The sequence below is a fragment of the Pieris brassicae genome, chromosome 5 (genome assembly GCF_905147105.1).
Source record: "Pieris brassicae chromosome 5, ilPieBrab1.1, whole genome shotgun sequence".
In the NCBI taxonomy this organism is placed as follows: domain Eukaryota; kingdom Metazoa; phylum Arthropoda; class Insecta; order Lepidoptera; family Pieridae; genus Pieris; species Pieris brassicae.
In genome coordinates this window covers 16,683,118-16,699,662 of record NC_059669.1, presented here as the reverse complement: position 1 = coordinate 16,699,662, position 16,545 = coordinate 16,683,118, and the positions used below count along the sequence as shown (strand labels likewise).

Sequence of the window (16,545 nt, the reverse complement as noted above, 5' to 3'; positions counted from 1 at the left end):
GAAAATAACTACCTTATACCACTCGTAGAGAAGGTGAAAAATAATAAACGGCTCAAATATGAGTCTTTCCTAAACTTCAATTTTGTTCCCTTTGGAGTAGAGACTTCGTGGGGTTCAAGAGCACAGGCGCTAATTAAAGATTTAAGATGGCGTCTGTTGGATAATACCGGTGACCGTGGGTCCTACCCGTAGGGCTCCGTCTATCTAACCTCACTCAGTTTATTTGTTGCTTCCTTTGTAGCTAGCTACTTTTTTGCCCATTTGAAGTATATAGAATAAAAAACAATTGTGTATTTTTTTTAAATAATACCTACAATTAACAATGATTACTGCTTCAAAGGTTACATTGTTTTAGCTGTCAAAATGTAAATATATACATTATTAGACATTTTAATAAGATAATTAGTACAGACAACCAGATGGCTGTATGATGGCAGAAGAAGCTGTTCGTCTATAAATATAATATATATAATATACCCACAAAGGAAAATAAATAATAAACGGAATTTGACTTTTAAAAAATACAAACATAATTTTTAATCAATAAATCCAATATAATGTGAGGACAAATTATGTGTTATAAAATCGCTTGTTGTATGAACACGATATTATGATCACTTTATTATGTTTATACATCGTTTAAGTGTGTAAGAGGTAGCACTGTTTTTATTTTCTTTAAAAATTACATACTTGGGTTAATTAAATTAAAAGACCGTTAAGTAAGACAGTTAATCCTTGAAGTTATAAAGGTGAGTGTTATCTGTTTTTATATGAAGCTTTAATATGTGAGCGCTGTTACGCGCAAAGTCATAATTTAATAGTCAAACATTTAATTCAAATTTTATACAAATCTCCCTAAAATTACAATTATAAATAATTATAAAAAAATCGTAAGGAAGTCAACGATCTCTATTTTTATCTAGACTAATGACAGTTAAATATTATACATGACAGTAAATGATAATAAATCTAGCAAAAATCCGATACCATTATACCAGATACCATGTTTAAACGCTGTAAAATATAATATTACATATTTGAGTTATACAAACAGTAAATTATAAAAAAAAACATATTATTTTAATCAAAAAATAATATGACCTAGACCTAATATGCTACAAGTATAATGTTCACTCTTAGGCTATTAGGTCAGGGTTATATTAATTTACTTCGATGCTTATTAAATCTTTGATGCCCACCCAATGTAATTCACGCAAGGTTTTTAGGATAAATTATCGCCTTGTATTTATTAATAATATAAAAAAGTTTTAATGTAATAATTTTATTCTATTTGTGCAACAAAATAGTGATAATTGTTTGATTTTTGAATAATCCAGTTAATACAAATATTACAACGTATTTCAGTATGACTTACAAAACATTATTTATATTATTAATATACGCAAGTGTATTCGTGGCTCATCGAGTCCTAGTTTTCTTCCCGTTGCCTTCAAAAAGTCACAGTCTGCTTGGATATGCAATTGTTGATAATCTTCTGGCTGCTGGGCACGAAGTAAGTTCCCTTATATTACCTTAATGTTTGTCCAAACTAATATTTTTAGATTTTCGGGAGTCATACTTGGTGCTAAGTCGCGACCGTTACATGTGTTTACGGTAGTAGGGGCCCTACCTGGATTGGATTGATCGACTAATGCAATAAACAATACAACTCTCGAAGTATTGATTTAATTGTTATTACAACAAGCTTATATTTAAGGATAGTTGTTGGTTTGTTGCTTTTTAAAATTAATGTTTTGAAACCTAGAATATAATAGATACATATTAAGCTGTAATATATTCGGCACATTTCTTTACCTATTGTATAATTATTTTCCAAGGGCTGATGTAGAGAACATAAACGCATATATTAATAGATTCTTCTAGAATAAGAAAAAAGTCTGAATTACGAAACATAGCAGTATGATTTGTTTATCAAATAACCATAAACGTCTGTCTCTTCTTGTCGCCTTTGAACTCGTCTAGATCATATTTGGGCTATTTCAAAGTCCAACAATATTAAATTTAGAGTAGGAATATAGACGAGGAATAGAAATGTATTAATATTAGATGTTATTTTAAAGTTTATTCGTAATACAATATTTTAGGTTGTTCATATAACGTCTTTTCCAAGAAATCAAGTTCGTAGTGAAAACTTTATCTTGGACATCGATGTTTCGGAAATTGGTATACGGCTGAAGTCTGCTGTACTAAATGATGGTAATTCATATTATTCTTTAATACGTGGGTAACTCTGAAAATGTTGAGAACTGGCCAGTTAGAAACATTGTTAATGATAACTTTTTTTGAATTCCAATTTTAGAACTGTTTGGTAACCTAAACTAGTATATTGCATTCATCTGTATTTTTTTTGTGAATTGGCAGCAAATCTAAAACTCTTGTTACACGTGAAAGTAAACCTAACGCGAGAATTTTTTTGGTCAATGATTTATTATGACTTTCGTTGTGGGCTTACTCAACAACAATGCTATGATAGGCTGAAGTTAGCATTTCTTAATAAAGCCCCATCTCGTGTCACTATTTACAATTGGTTTAACGAGTTTAAGCGTGGACGTAGACTCAATGATGACGTACTTTAACAGCGACTACTGAAGACAACACTGATGTTGTGCGACGCATGATAGAGGAAGATAAGAGAGTGACCTATTAGCAGATACGGGCAAGCCTTAGTATGAGGCATTAGTATGAGTCAAGTTCAAAAAAATATTCCCCATACTTTAACCGACGAACAGAAACATCTGCGCATGGACTGGTGTCGCCAAATGTTAGATAAGTTCAACGGCGGTGACTCAAATGCTGTATTTGACATCGTCACAGGTGATAAAAACTAGGATATACGAACCCGAAATCAAAAGACAATCAGCTCAGTGGGTGTTGAAAACAGACTGTTGAATATTTGACTATGGCAGGTGTCGAGATAGTGAGTCATCCGCCATACAGTCCTGCCTGGCGCCCTGCGACTTTCATTTATTCCCAAGAACTAAAGATAAAATTCGAGGTATTCGCTTTACGAGCCCTGAAGATGCGGTGAAAGCGTACGAAAATGCCATAGATTAGGGGTCTCCCCTAAGGAAGAATGGGCCCACTGCTTTTCTCAGTGGTTAGATCGAATGCGACGATGTGTAGAGAGGAACGAAGATTACTTCGAAAAACAATAAAAGTATTGGCAACTTTCTACATTAAGCCGTTTTCTAAACATTTTTAGTGTTACCTTAGTATCTATAAGGGTTTTAGATTTGTCTTAATCTAATTAATTAATTAATTTGTCGTAATCAGGGTGTTTTTTCAGATATAGATTAAAACGCAAAATCGGGCCAAGTCCCGGGGCCCTATATTATGTTATTGTATGTTACGTTATGTTAAGTTATGCTGAATTGTGTTCTGTATAACACGGCTCTGTAAGTACATATAACAATTGTTTTTCAGAGGATGGCTTTACCATCAAGGACCTTGTCGGAAAAAAAATTGATCTTGTTTACGTCATGTCCTTTGTGTTTGAAGTCCATAAACAAGTTCTTCATAATTCAAATGTTAAAGCGCTATTTAGTGATCCGAAGCGAAAGTTTGACGCTGTAATAGTTGAATGGGGTTACTCTAACTTTGTAGCTGGGTGAGTCAACAGTCAACTATAGTTCCCGGCACGTAACTTATATATTTTAAAAACCAGTAAAAACGTGGTAACATATCGCACATGAGCTTTTTGATGTCCAACAAAATATGTAATTGGTACAAGTTAGTAATAAAAAAAATTAGCTAAATTTCGATCAAAATAAAACTAGGCAGCTACGAATCACGACTTAACCAGGTTATAACAACGGCTTTTTAGTTTTTAGTCTAGACATGCAACATAGAGATACACTTGCAATATGTTTCTTTAAAAAATGGATTCCGACTCCAGGATTCATTGTAGGCATAAGATAATACGAAAACCTTATGCCTTGACATTTAAACCTTTTACTTTGAGCATACATGAAACTAATATATTATAATAATGCAAATGACCTCTTGGCCTGGCATCTTCTTTAATACCTAAAATTCATACAACACGCTGTTTCTAGCTCTATATATAATAATGAGCTCGAATACTGATAGTGTTTATTTCGCCATTTGGATGATGTTTCAGTATTGCATCCATATTTGAGAGTCCACTAATTTGGTGTTCAACAACTGAAGCATACTGGCAATCACTGGAACTAATCGACGAAGTACCTTGCCCAGCGTACCACGTCGATTTGTTCTCCCACAATCATACACCTTTTACCTTCTGGCAGAGGCTTGAAGAGCTCGCTGTTATTATTCAACGAAAGATATTGGCTAGGTAATTATAATTATATCATTATTAATACTAGTTTATTGTTACGGCAATATTAACTTTATTACAACGTATATATTGACATCGTTTGAAATGAATAGTATTGTTTGCAGATTCTTACAATTTTATTTAGAGATGACCAATTCTTATCCTTTGTACGCCCTTGATTTGTGATGAAATTATTTTTTTCTATATATGTTGTTTTCCCTGTATGAATGATGTTTAGATTTTATGAATCCCTGATCTCATTTATTTAAAGCCAAATAGCTTAACCCTTGTGTTTCACTTATTTTTTATAGATCTAGCTAAACATAATTGAAAAAAAATCTCTTTGTAAATCAGATTTCAATTTTTTAGGTCACAATTGTTTCTTTGAAAAACAACTGTATAAACCGCGTTAGATTGGTGGAATTGAGGTCTAGGGAAGCCGGTCATTGGCTTAATGCTTTGCCTTTGCCAATACTGGCACCCTTTTGGACCCTGAATCACTTCGCAATGTCATCAGTGCATGTCGCTTTTCACGTCACGACGCACTCAACATCATCATACGCACAGGCGCTAAATAAAGATTTAAGTTGGCGCCTGGTGATTAGTACCGGTGAAACCAGAGCTGGTGCTTTCCTCGCTGAACGAATTAGTATCGCATTACAGCGAGGAAATGCTGCCAGTTGTAAAGGTACACTGCCACGGGGACCAAACTTAATTTTCTTTTTATTAATTTTAAACTTTTATTATTATTACTATGTGGCTTAAGAAAATTGTAATTAATGTATATTGTTAGGTTTCTATTTATGCATTTATAATTATTATTATCATTATTATAAAGGTTAAGTATATACTTTAAACAAAATTAATATTTTCAGCATTTACGTGACACCAAATGAAAAGATTGCTTATTACTCAATTTTCTCGGCGTATGCTGAAAAACGGGGAGTGACCCTGCCGTCATATGTAGACGCCATTTATAATGGTTCCTTTATGCTAATAAATTCACACCCAACAGTTGGGACCGCATTTAGATTGCCACAAAACGCCAAATATGTTGCCGGATTTCACATTAAACCTGAAGTTCAACCTTTACCCAAGGTATACACAAAATAGTGAAAGGCGCGTAAAGGCTACCACTGACGATACGTCCATTAATCCGAATGGAGTAGTCGTCCTCCAAAATCGTCCCATGAATGGTAAAAAAATATTCCATTTGGATGGACGTCAGGCAGCTCTGGATTTCCAAACGGATTAAAATCCATGCGTCCAGGCCAAATGGACGTCATCCGCGGCCGTCCGTCAGTGTCAGAAACATGCGCCACGCCATATGGAAGCAGTCCGAATTGTCCGTAAATGGGCGAAACGGCGTCCATTTTTTTGAGGTTATTGTTTCAGTTAATGTTTTGATGTCGATGGTGGTGCATATGCTGTGTATTTTTCAAGCGTTATAATTTTTTTTTATTATGTCTTTATCCGCGCGTGACTTTGTGTTGGAAGTAATAGACATACCACTTTAAGAAATTGTTTAAATAGGTTTTTTTGTATTTTTAATAAAATACACACAACTGTTGCCACCAGTAAAGTATTGTTATCCATAGTATTATTTATTTCCGTTCCGTACGATTGCAAAGTTCGAAGTGACGCCATGCATCCAAATGGAAGTATTGTGAATGGTACCGTATCTCGATACATTTCCATTTGGAGTGCATCCAAAAGGATGTCTACTAAATGGACGTATCGTCAGTGGTAGCCTAAGGTGACAAACGTCGATAGTTACGCGGCAATCACCCGATTTTTGTAAACCCGCTGTAATTAGTACATATTTGTTTCTAAAAAAAGCTCGATTAACGCTCTCAATTTAGACAAAACTGTAAGTAATGTGGATATGGAAGTGAATGCCGTAAATTTTTCCGCCACATTAAAATATTTACAACTTACGATATCAATCGCGATCTTGATTTGTTGAAAAAGTATTTGGCATTACCTACTATTTAAACTAAAGCCTTCTATTGCAGGATATTCAAAAAATAATGGATGAATCTAGAAATGGTGTGATATACTTTAGCATGGGCTCAAGTCTTAAAAGTATTGGCATGAGTAACAATATGCAGAGTGTCCTTACAGAAATGTTGGCGAAATTAAATGAAACGGTCATTTGGAAATTCGAAAATGATTTGAATTATATTCCGGAAAATGTACATTTTGTGAAATGGGCCCCACAACATAGCATTTTAGGTACGTTTAACACTCGTACGAAAACGTACGCCGTTTACGTATACTACTACGTACACTAGCGTTGATGTAACGGTTATAAGCGTGTCGTAAGGAACATGTCTGGTTCCTTACACACATGCACGCCACCGTTGTAAGCCAAACTCCACCATAATTGAATAGTTATTATATAGTAAAACCAATTTACACTATAACTATACAAACCCAAAGTTAAGTTTCTGTTTTAAGGTCTATTTTATTCATTTTCAGCTCACCCAAATTTGAAATTCTTCATTACTCATGGAGGACAGCTATCAACAATAGAAGCGCTACATTTTGGAGTACCAGTAATTGGTATTCCTGTTATGGCAGACCAGGTACAAAACATGCACTCTATCAGAGGAAAAGGGTTTGGCATTACTGTGGATTTGACGGAAGATAATTTAGCCTCAGACTTGCTTTCAGCTATTAAGGAGATGAAAGCAAACTCAACGTAAGCGTAACTTTAAGCTTAATTAATCTACTGTTAATACAATTTATTGGCTAATTCATACGCCGTCTATTGTTAGTCCGACAAAAAAACATATGGTAGAAAATTCTCTGATTGTCGCATATTTTTCAAGTAATTATATTTATCGACTTAATAACGTAACCTAGCTACTTCTCTCATCACTACTATATCCGAGACTTCAACGCCTGGCTTGTAAATAAAAATTATTAGTGAATTGGAAAACACACACGGTTGTTGGGACGATAAGGTTGCATGTTAAATGGTTGATAAGGTTGTATTATTTTAATGCAATGAAACGACCTCTTGGCCTTGAATCTTCTTTAATACTTAAAATTACAAATCACTTGTAAAATTTACTACATTTTATACAACGAAACTATAAGAATAAAATTGAGATTAAAAATATGTTGTGAAATCCATACTCAATTCATGCGGTGCCCTGGGGACAAGTGACAGCTAGTTATAATATAATTTGATTTTGGTATCTAGATAACACAACGTATTACCTGATGCTCTTCTGCACAGGCTAAAAGCAAAACCTGTTAGTAAAAAATATTTTTAATTCCCAAATAAATAACTTAAAATTAATTAAGTTTGATATGTAATTGTTATTGATATTTGAGTTTTGTTACATTCTATTTTTTATAAATATTTGTAAAGATTTTATCTTTTTTTTTAAATTTATTATTATAAATCGTAAAATTTATTATAATATATTTTCGTTTTAAACCGTCGGGTAATTATATACGTGATACTTATCTTTTGTACATAATTATTTTTAAACACAGTATAAAGGACGAATGTCACGTAATAATGTATCATTTACTTTACACATTTAGCTATTCAGATCTTTGTATTATATTATCTACTATGTCTGTCTACTTTACGGAGCAAATCTTATCGCTGTCAACAAAGAGATTATTGCGATATACAAAGTGACACAATAGGTACTTAACGAAAATCCTATAAAGATTGACTGTGAATATCTGTATATAATGTAATATTCTTTCATCTATTTGAAAATAATTTTAATAAAAGAAATAAAGAGCACATTTTCCTAAAAATGGACACAAATGCCTTTGCAAATTGAGCCTGTACTTGTTTGTTTAGGGTTTAAAAAACTATAAAAATTAACAGCTTTATAATCGCATATATTTATGAATCAGTATATTCTTTGCTATATATTAATATTAGGTCCTTACATATGAAATTGGCGTTTTCTATGGGAGGAACAAACAGTCGAATATTTTTAAATATAATATATTAAATTAATCAAAGTATGAACCATTGTTTTCTATGCACTTTTGCCATCTCATAGGTAGTTCATTGATCCCTTTACTAAAAAAAACAGTCGGACGGGAATCAATAAAATCTGTGAAGGCGATTTGGACTGCCCCATCAGAGTTAAATTTTTTCTCTTGCAAGAAGTTGTCCAAATTTCGAAAAAAATGGTAATCTGTTGGAGCAAGGTCCGGGGAGTACGGAGGATGTCTTAGACATTCCTATTGAAGCTCTTCTAATTTGGTAGCCGTCTGTTGTGCAGTGTAGCAGTGGCGTGGAGCGATTGACCAGCCTAGGTTGTATAGCCGCTAGCTTTTCCATTATGGTTTGCAATTGCTGACAATAGACATCAGCCGTAATAGTCTGGCCAGATTTGAGAAAACTGCAATGAACAATATCGGCACTAGTCCACCAAACGCTTACAAGTAACTTTTTTGGGGTTGATTTTCGCTTGGGGCAGGATTTGGCTGGCTGGCCAGGATCCAACCATTACGCTGAGCGCTTCCGATTATCGTAAAGAATCCATTTTTCATCACAGGTAGTGATTCGGTTTAAAATACCTTCATTATTGTGCCAGTTCAGTATTGTAACGGAGCAGTCGACGCGCGATTTCCGGTTTGCTTCAGTCAATTCGTGAGATACCCACATTTGAAGCTTTTTAATTTTCCCAATTTGCTTTAAGTGAATTAAAACAGTTTTATCACTAACTCCGCAGCCTGCAGCTAACTCGGACGTGGTTTGCGATGGATCCGCTTCCACAATAGCCTTCAATACTTCATTATCAACTTGGATCTCTGGCCATCCATGGGGTTTGTTCTGCAGGTCGAAATTTCCAGAACGAAAACGTTGGAACCAAAACCGAACTGTGTTTTCTTTTGCAACATGACCGCCATACATCATTCATTCGAGGCGTTTCCGCAGCACTAGTACCACGGCGGATCTCGTACTCGTAAATAATGCGATACTTTAAGTTTTCCATTTTGTAAAATGAATGACGGTCATCGAAGCACAAATACATGAGTAAATAAAAATACAAATTTGAATTTGAAATTCCTAACCAAGTATTGAGGTCAAAGTGGCCAGTACGACAAAACGCTAATTTCATATGTAAGGACCTAATATACACCTATTTATTTTTTATAGTACATAGAAGATTTAAACACATTATTTAACTTCGGAAAAATTATGGAAATTATTCTTAGCGAAAATCGTTAAAATGAATCCTTTATATGTCAAATAAATTATGAGAACACGTTCCTCTGTGCAATATTAACACTTACAATTAAAGTAGTAAAAATAAATATTTATGATTTTCAGATACACAAGAAGAGCTAAAGAGTTATCAGCAATTTATCACAATCGACAACAGTCTCCTGCGCAGGAGCTGGTGTACTGGATAGAGTATGTGATTGCCACGAGAGGTGCTCCTCATTTAAGATCACCAGCATTATTCGTACCATTCTATAAAAAACTTTATCTAGACCTCATTGCTATTATCATAGTGCTGCAATTAATTTTTGTATTAGCTATTAAACGATTGATCTCGGTAGCCAAGGAAAGAAAGAAAGAGAAGATGACGTAAGTTATGATAATAGGGATAGTACTGAAATAATGTAGTTACAGTCAAAACCGTTTACGACGACGTCGTTTAGAATAACATTCCGGTTATATTGACCAAAATCAAAGGTAAAATCCTGCGCGTAAAATTATGAATAATTAGGTACTTAATAACAACATCATCGGCTGTTACTACTATCGGTTTTTCCGACCAAATATAAGTAGGCCCTTCGATGTCGTCATAACTGATTTAGACTGTAATAAAATTTTCTGGGATTTCGCTGTTCTCTATGCTATTTTAAGAAAGTGCACTTGCATGCATGCACTTTTAATATTTTTTAATTTAATACATAATTTTTATTAGTTTTAGATTAAATAAAATCTAAAATGTATTAATGCTATTTTAAGAGATAACTTTAATAATTATTTAGAATACACATTTTTTTAATCTCCTCCTTTGAAATTTTTGAATTTTGAAATATTATTCTAAATATAATTTGGTATTATGTTGATGGACTGTCAAATACAAACAATAGACAAAAGAATAAAAAATTACAATTCGGTATAAATGACTTATTTATAAACAGTTTTAGAATAATATGGATTGTTCATTTAATATGAATATGTACATTTTACGATCAAATAGATCTGAGATTTAAACAATAATGTAAAATTATACTTATAAGAACACTAAGAACTAATATTTTTGAACTTAAACTTACACACTTCTAGCTAAACTATAAACGTCTACTAATAAAGATTGCGGACTTAAGTTTGATATTTTCCATTCACCATCTGCATACACTCTGCTACTAAAAACGACCTCTCCCTCGCCACAGAATAACTCCAAACTACTGGTGTCCAAAAATACTCTCCAAATTTGTTCTCCTATAGGTAACCACTCTACTTGTCTTATATCTTCAGAGCCTCTATCCACAACAACTTTACCAATTTCAGGATCCCAACGTAGCCAGACCTTACCCCCTCCTTCGGTACCTTCGATTAACAACTCAATTTTTTCATTTAAGTCTCCTTCAATAATCAATTCTGATGCCTTTGGTAAAGTTAGAACTTCATCGCTAGCGAAAGCCCCCGTTTTAATAGATTCTTGTCGTAGTGTCAGCATTTCCTCTATAGGCTTTACGGTTATTCGATCTCCAACTAAATTCAGTTCCCTGATGATTGTCATTGCTCCAGCCCATCCATCAACATCTTCTGGGTGTTCCACATCCCACATACTAAACCACGCTACTAAATAACGTTTACCATTATGCTCCGTCGTTTGACTGGCGTAAAAATCATGGCCAAAATCGATTTCCTGGAATCCTACCTCAGGAATAAATTCAAATGTATCGTAATTAAAACTTCCGATGATGTAGCCTGTCTGGTAGGTATTCTTATAACGGTCTCCCTGTGGCTGGACTCCCTGAGGAGACATCAGCAATATGAATTTTCCATCTAAATTGAAGAAATCGGGGCACTCCCACATATAACCCATTTCACCAGTAGATTCTCCAATCACGGACAAAAACTCCCAACTTTTGAGATCCTTAGAAGAATAAAGCTCAACTTTTCCATACTCATCTGAAGTTTTAGTACCAACTACCATATACCAATCATTTTCATATTTCCACACTTTTGGATCTCGGAAGTCTGGAATTTTACTCGTTAAAACGGGATTATTCTCATATTTATGGAAGTGCACGCCATCATCACTAAATGCAAGGAATTGACTTTCCTTATATAAAGGTTCTTCTTCTACTACCTCCCTTCCAGTGTAGATAAGAGTGAAAGTATCACCATCGACTACAGCACTTCCAGAAAAACACATCTCTTCTTCAGGAATTAGAGCAGTAGGAAGTTGATTCCACTGAACAAGGTCTGGGCTTGAGAAATGTCCCCAATGCATAGGACCCCACACACTGTCATACGGGTAATATTGATAAAAGAGATGAAATTCTCCTTTGTAGTAAGAGAAGCCATTGGGATCGTTCATCCACCCGACTGGTGGAGAAACATGGTACTGTAATCGATAACGAGTACCAATTTCCGCTTTTTTAATTTCTATATATTCTTCCAAATCCCCGATAGCACTTTCATTATGCCTAATAGATAAGGAGGAGGCGATGGCGAATAAACAGGTCACTAAAAGAAACTCAGCACGCGCCATTATTGTTTTAAGGAGCTAACAGAATTTTCTTATTTATATATAGATATAGGTCTTGATTATCACCCAATATCGTCAATATAGATTAAATCTCAAGTGTTTTATTTGGCAGTTGGCGTAAAAGATCGTCTCCTGCCATGTTTTATCAAAGAGATATCAAACTTGCATAAGTACGATATTATTTTAAGTATTATTATACCGTCGTTACATACTAGTGGTACTAGAAATCATTATGAGGTTTTGACCCCACATATTTTCATCATAGACAATTTCTGGGTTCAACAAATTTTTAGGTACATAATAAATTATTTCCTTTACCGTACGAGGAATGGCAAAAAAGAAACTAGAATCGATTGGTGCTGCTCAAGCTATGAACGCAGAATAATGATCTCTCCATTTTCCAACCTAATTTTGAATAATTATTTGAACTTAGCACTTTAATGTTACATAAAAAATCTTTTTAATTATAATAATACTCTTAATTACCCACTTCCCTGGTATATTTAAATTTAATATACTAAAAATGATTATAATATTACTTTGGATTGCGTGCTGTAATCGAAATATTTACAGATTTGTCATAATTTAACCATCGACTAATAATTTTATATTGTAGCTATAACCATTCTTTACATAGAAAAAGGTAAAAGTTTCTGAAAAGCTGGTGGAAAATGATAAACAGCAACAGTACAAGAACCTTTCTCCAACTTTGATTTTGTTTCCTTTGGAGTAAATACTTTTTTTTTTAATGGAATCTCGCTGTTGGCCTTAAGGGCCTTTACAGCTCAGCTCGGGCTGTTTTGGCGAGCGTTGCTCGGCCAGAATGGCGTTTTGTCCCGCGGCTAGCGCAAGGGCGTCTCCTGTGAGACTCGAACCTCGGCTTGGGCCGTCGCGGGGCGCCAATCGCCTGAAGGGCAGGACGGAAGCTCACTGGAGTGAGCGAAGTGCGAAGTAAAGGTCCTCGCCTTCCCCGGTGAAGGCGGTTTTTTACCCTAATCTGTGATTGGCTATTTTTATTATTTTTGGCCGCGCGGCCGGCTTTTAATTTATCGTTTGCTACGGTAATTGGATCATCCGGATTCGTTAGTATGTGTCGGGGCCTCCTGCGAGCCTTTTTTGTCGGGAAGGGGTAATAGTTGATGCTATTACGCACCAGCGGATTGGGATGGTGTTTAGCCTTGTCAAAGTGGCGTGTGGACGCCAACTTCATCCATTGGGCTATGGTAGGGAGCTCCAGGTCGTGGTGGAGATCGACGTTTCTCATATAGAAGGGCGCACCGGTCGCGATTCTCATGAATCGCGACTGAAGCACCTGTAGCCGGTGAATATAGGAGGGGGCACAATGCGCAAAGACTACGCTAGCGTATGTCATGCACGGTCGGATGCATGCCTTGTACAGGGTCACCTTGTGTCTGAGAGACATTTGACTCCTTTTATTTAGGAGGAAATGGAGGCGAGAGAGGACAAAACAGGCCTTCTTGCGAACGGCGGCTATGTGCTTACGGAAAGACATGCCGCTATCGAGCGTGAGTCCTAGATATTTGACGGACTTTTGCCAAGGGATGGCTTGCCCGTATAGGGTTACCTCTGTCTTGACCAACAGGTTGACGACGGGTGTGTGTACCTAGTTTGCCTAAGTGAGGTGAGTACCTAAGCTAGTGATTTTGCCCTACAATGTGGTGTGTCTTCGCTGGTGATAGCGGAGGTGTGGTTTGTCACCGACCTAACCAGCCCGTAGGAGATTGGGTATAAGAGCCCCTACGGATGTGACAGGACCCGTCCAACAGTGGACCTGTGTTTAGCCGGTTGCTAGAGAGTAGTTGGAGTACCTACTCCCCAATACGTGCCTACTAGGAGGCCCGTCCGTGCACAGGACTTGAAGGAAGCGGAGGGGCTGTTACGCGCCTTGAAAAAGGCACGGTGTATGCACCCCGGACAAAAACACTCCCGCACAAGGCGTTAACCAACAGATAACCGTTTGGCACCGTTAGGTGGCTATCTGAGGGCCGCAGGTAAACCCGCGTTCATAAATTGCAGCCTTCAACCCGATGTCCAAACACCGAAGACGCGAAGCGACCAATGAGAGGGCGGCAGGCAGCAAGGCAGCGATCGGACTGACCAATGAGAGGGCAGCAGGCAGCAAGGCAGCGGTCGGACAGCGCGTGCGCACTGTACAGCGGCAAGCGGCGATCACACGCGAGCGAGCGAGAGAGAACTAGAGCACTGATGACTCACACGGAGAGAGCACTGGAGCAGACGTCCGCACGGGTCGGCGGTCGGAAGCGAAGTGAGTAAATACTTATGGGCTCAAGTAAACGTTTATCAAAGATTGATGTTGGCGCCGGGTAGAGGGTACCGGTGTCTCCAGAGCTTTAGCTTACCTCGTTTAACGTTTTCAGTAATTTATTATATTCTGTATTAAATTTTATACGGTAGGTAGTTGTATGTGCATTCTCCGTACTTGTTCTTAATGTGTTAAACGGAAAGACCTATAACAAGCTTCTGAGATATATATATACGATTTAAAGGAGTGAATAATATTTATGGTAAGTTAAAGTAAGTAGAAAACAGACAAAATAAATTAAATGTGTGGAAATAATATTATAATAATATTGCAATATCGCTATAGGTTATTTAATACGATCTTATATTCCATGATATGTGGAGTCAGCATGTTGTTTGCAGCTCTTTTCACGTATCTATTAAAGTAAAATATTTGATGATTTAAAAGAGCGGCGAAGAGTTTCTCAACGTTGTAGGCAAGTTCGATGTAGTTCTATCAATATCCGTAGCGCTGAGCGCGGAAGTTCATTATTGGGATCGGGATCGTTTTCGAACAACGATGGAACGAACGAACGAACTTGGAAGTTAGAAGGTTACACACAGGCAGTGGAGTTAGGCACTTTAAATGTAAACTTAAAGTATTTTTTTAAAGGAATACAAATGATACATAGACATATTAGGTCCTTACGTATGAAATTGGCGTTTTCTATGGGAGGAACAAACAGTCGAATATTTTTAAATATAATATATTTAATTAATCAAAGTATGAACCATTGTTTTCTATGCACTTTTGCCATCTCATAGGTAGTTCATTGATCCCTTTACTAAAAGCAAGAGCAAGGTCCGGGGAGTACGGAGGATGTCTTAGACATTCCAATTGAAGCTTTTCTAATTTGGTAGCCGTCTGTTGTGCAGTGTGTGGTCTAGCGTTGTCGTGAAGTAGCAGTGGCGTGGAGCGATTGACCAGCCTAGGTTGTTTAGCCGGTAGCTTTTCCATCATGGTTTGCAATTGCTGACAATAGACATCAGCCGTAATCTGGCCAGATTTGAGAAAACTGCAATGAACAATATCGGCACTAGTCCACCAAACGCTTACAAGTAACTTTTTTGGGGTTAATTTTCGCTTGGGGCAGGATTTGGCTGGCTGGCCAGGATCCAACCAATGCGCTGAGCGCTTCCGATTATCGTAAAGAATCCATTTTTCATCACAGGTTATGATTCGGTTTAAAATACCTTCATTATTGTGCCGGTTCAGTAATGTAACGCAACAGTCGACACGCCTTTGCCGGTTTGCTTCAGTCCATTCGTGAGGGAGACCTTTCAAGCTTTTTAATCTTCCCAATTTGCTTCAAGTGAATTAAAACAGTTTTATCACTAACACCGCAGCCTGCAGCTAACTCGGATCATGACCGGCATACACATCATTCACCCTTCGAGTCGTTTCCGCAGCACTAGTGCCACGGCGGAACTCCTACTCGTAAATAATGCGATACTTTAAGTTTTCCATTTTGTAAAATGAGTGACGCAAACAGAAAAAAAACAAATGAATGACGGTTATCGAAGCACAAATACATGAGTAAATAACTGTACAAATTTGAATTTGGAATTCTTTACCAAAGAGGAGAACATCGTGATTAAAGTGGCCAGTACGAAATACGCCAATTTCATATGTAAGGACCTAATATGTAACGTTTCACAATGTTATCCGTCATCGTACAAAGGTTGCTTTTTGGGGACTAAATATGAAACTACCTAGTCCAGCCACAAGTTCTGTTACATATGAAAATGCATTTTTTAAATGAAGAAATGTAATATTATTAAAATGTATACCTACATATTTACATGGCCACCTTTGGCTTATATACAGGCCTTAAATCTGTTTGGCCACGTATCTAAGGAAAATTTCGCCAGTGCTTGCTCCAAAAAATTTTAGTTCCCACCTTTATAACTTTATAAGAGCTGAAGACTGGCCCACATCTAGCCTAGACCTCAACCCTTTACATTTCAAATTATGGTTAGTTTCAGAGGATATGGCCTGCTTTAAACGACACAGTGACGTTGAGTCTCTTAAAAAATCTTTGTTGCAAGTAGTGGCGAAATTTCCCTTGGAAACAATGCGTAAATCCATAGGTTCGTGGGTAAAAACTGCTTTATAAAACGCTTAGTTGTGGAACGAGGCATCGAGCTGAAACGGGTGAAATAACCCTTCCAAATGAC

At 36.5% G+C, this 16,545-nt stretch overlaps 2 protein-coding genes across 2 annotated transcripts; one reads left to right on the top strand and one right to left on the bottom strand.

The window, feature by feature from the left end:
* Nucleotides 1-1,359: 1,359 nt before the first annotated feature.
* On the top strand, nt 1,360-10,279 carry LOC123709338 (UDP-glucosyltransferase 2-like). Its single transcript, XM_045660585.1, has 8 exons — nt 1,360-1,513; nt 2,106-2,217; nt 3,445-3,628; nt 4,142-4,336; nt 5,194-5,416; nt 6,334-6,553; nt 6,800-7,022; nt 9,639-10,279. Exons 1-8 carry the CDS (start codon nt 1,367-1,369, stop codon nt 9,901-9,903), a joined length of 1,569 nt encoding a protein of 522 aa, XP_045516541.1. The 5' UTR covers nt 1,360-1,366; the 3' UTR covers nt 9,904-10,279.
* Nucleotides 10,280-10,431: 152 nt separating this feature from the next.
* Nucleotides 10,432-12,069, bottom strand: LOC123709342 (sucrose-6-phosphate hydrolase-like). The gene has a single exon (XM_045660592.1). It carries the CDS (start codon nt 12,046-12,048, stop codon nt 10,597-10,599), a length of 1,452 nt encoding a protein of 483 aa, XP_045516548.1. The 5' UTR covers nt 12,049-12,069; the 3' UTR covers nt 10,432-10,596.
* Between the last annotated feature and the right edge of the window lie 4,476 nt (nt 12,070-16,545).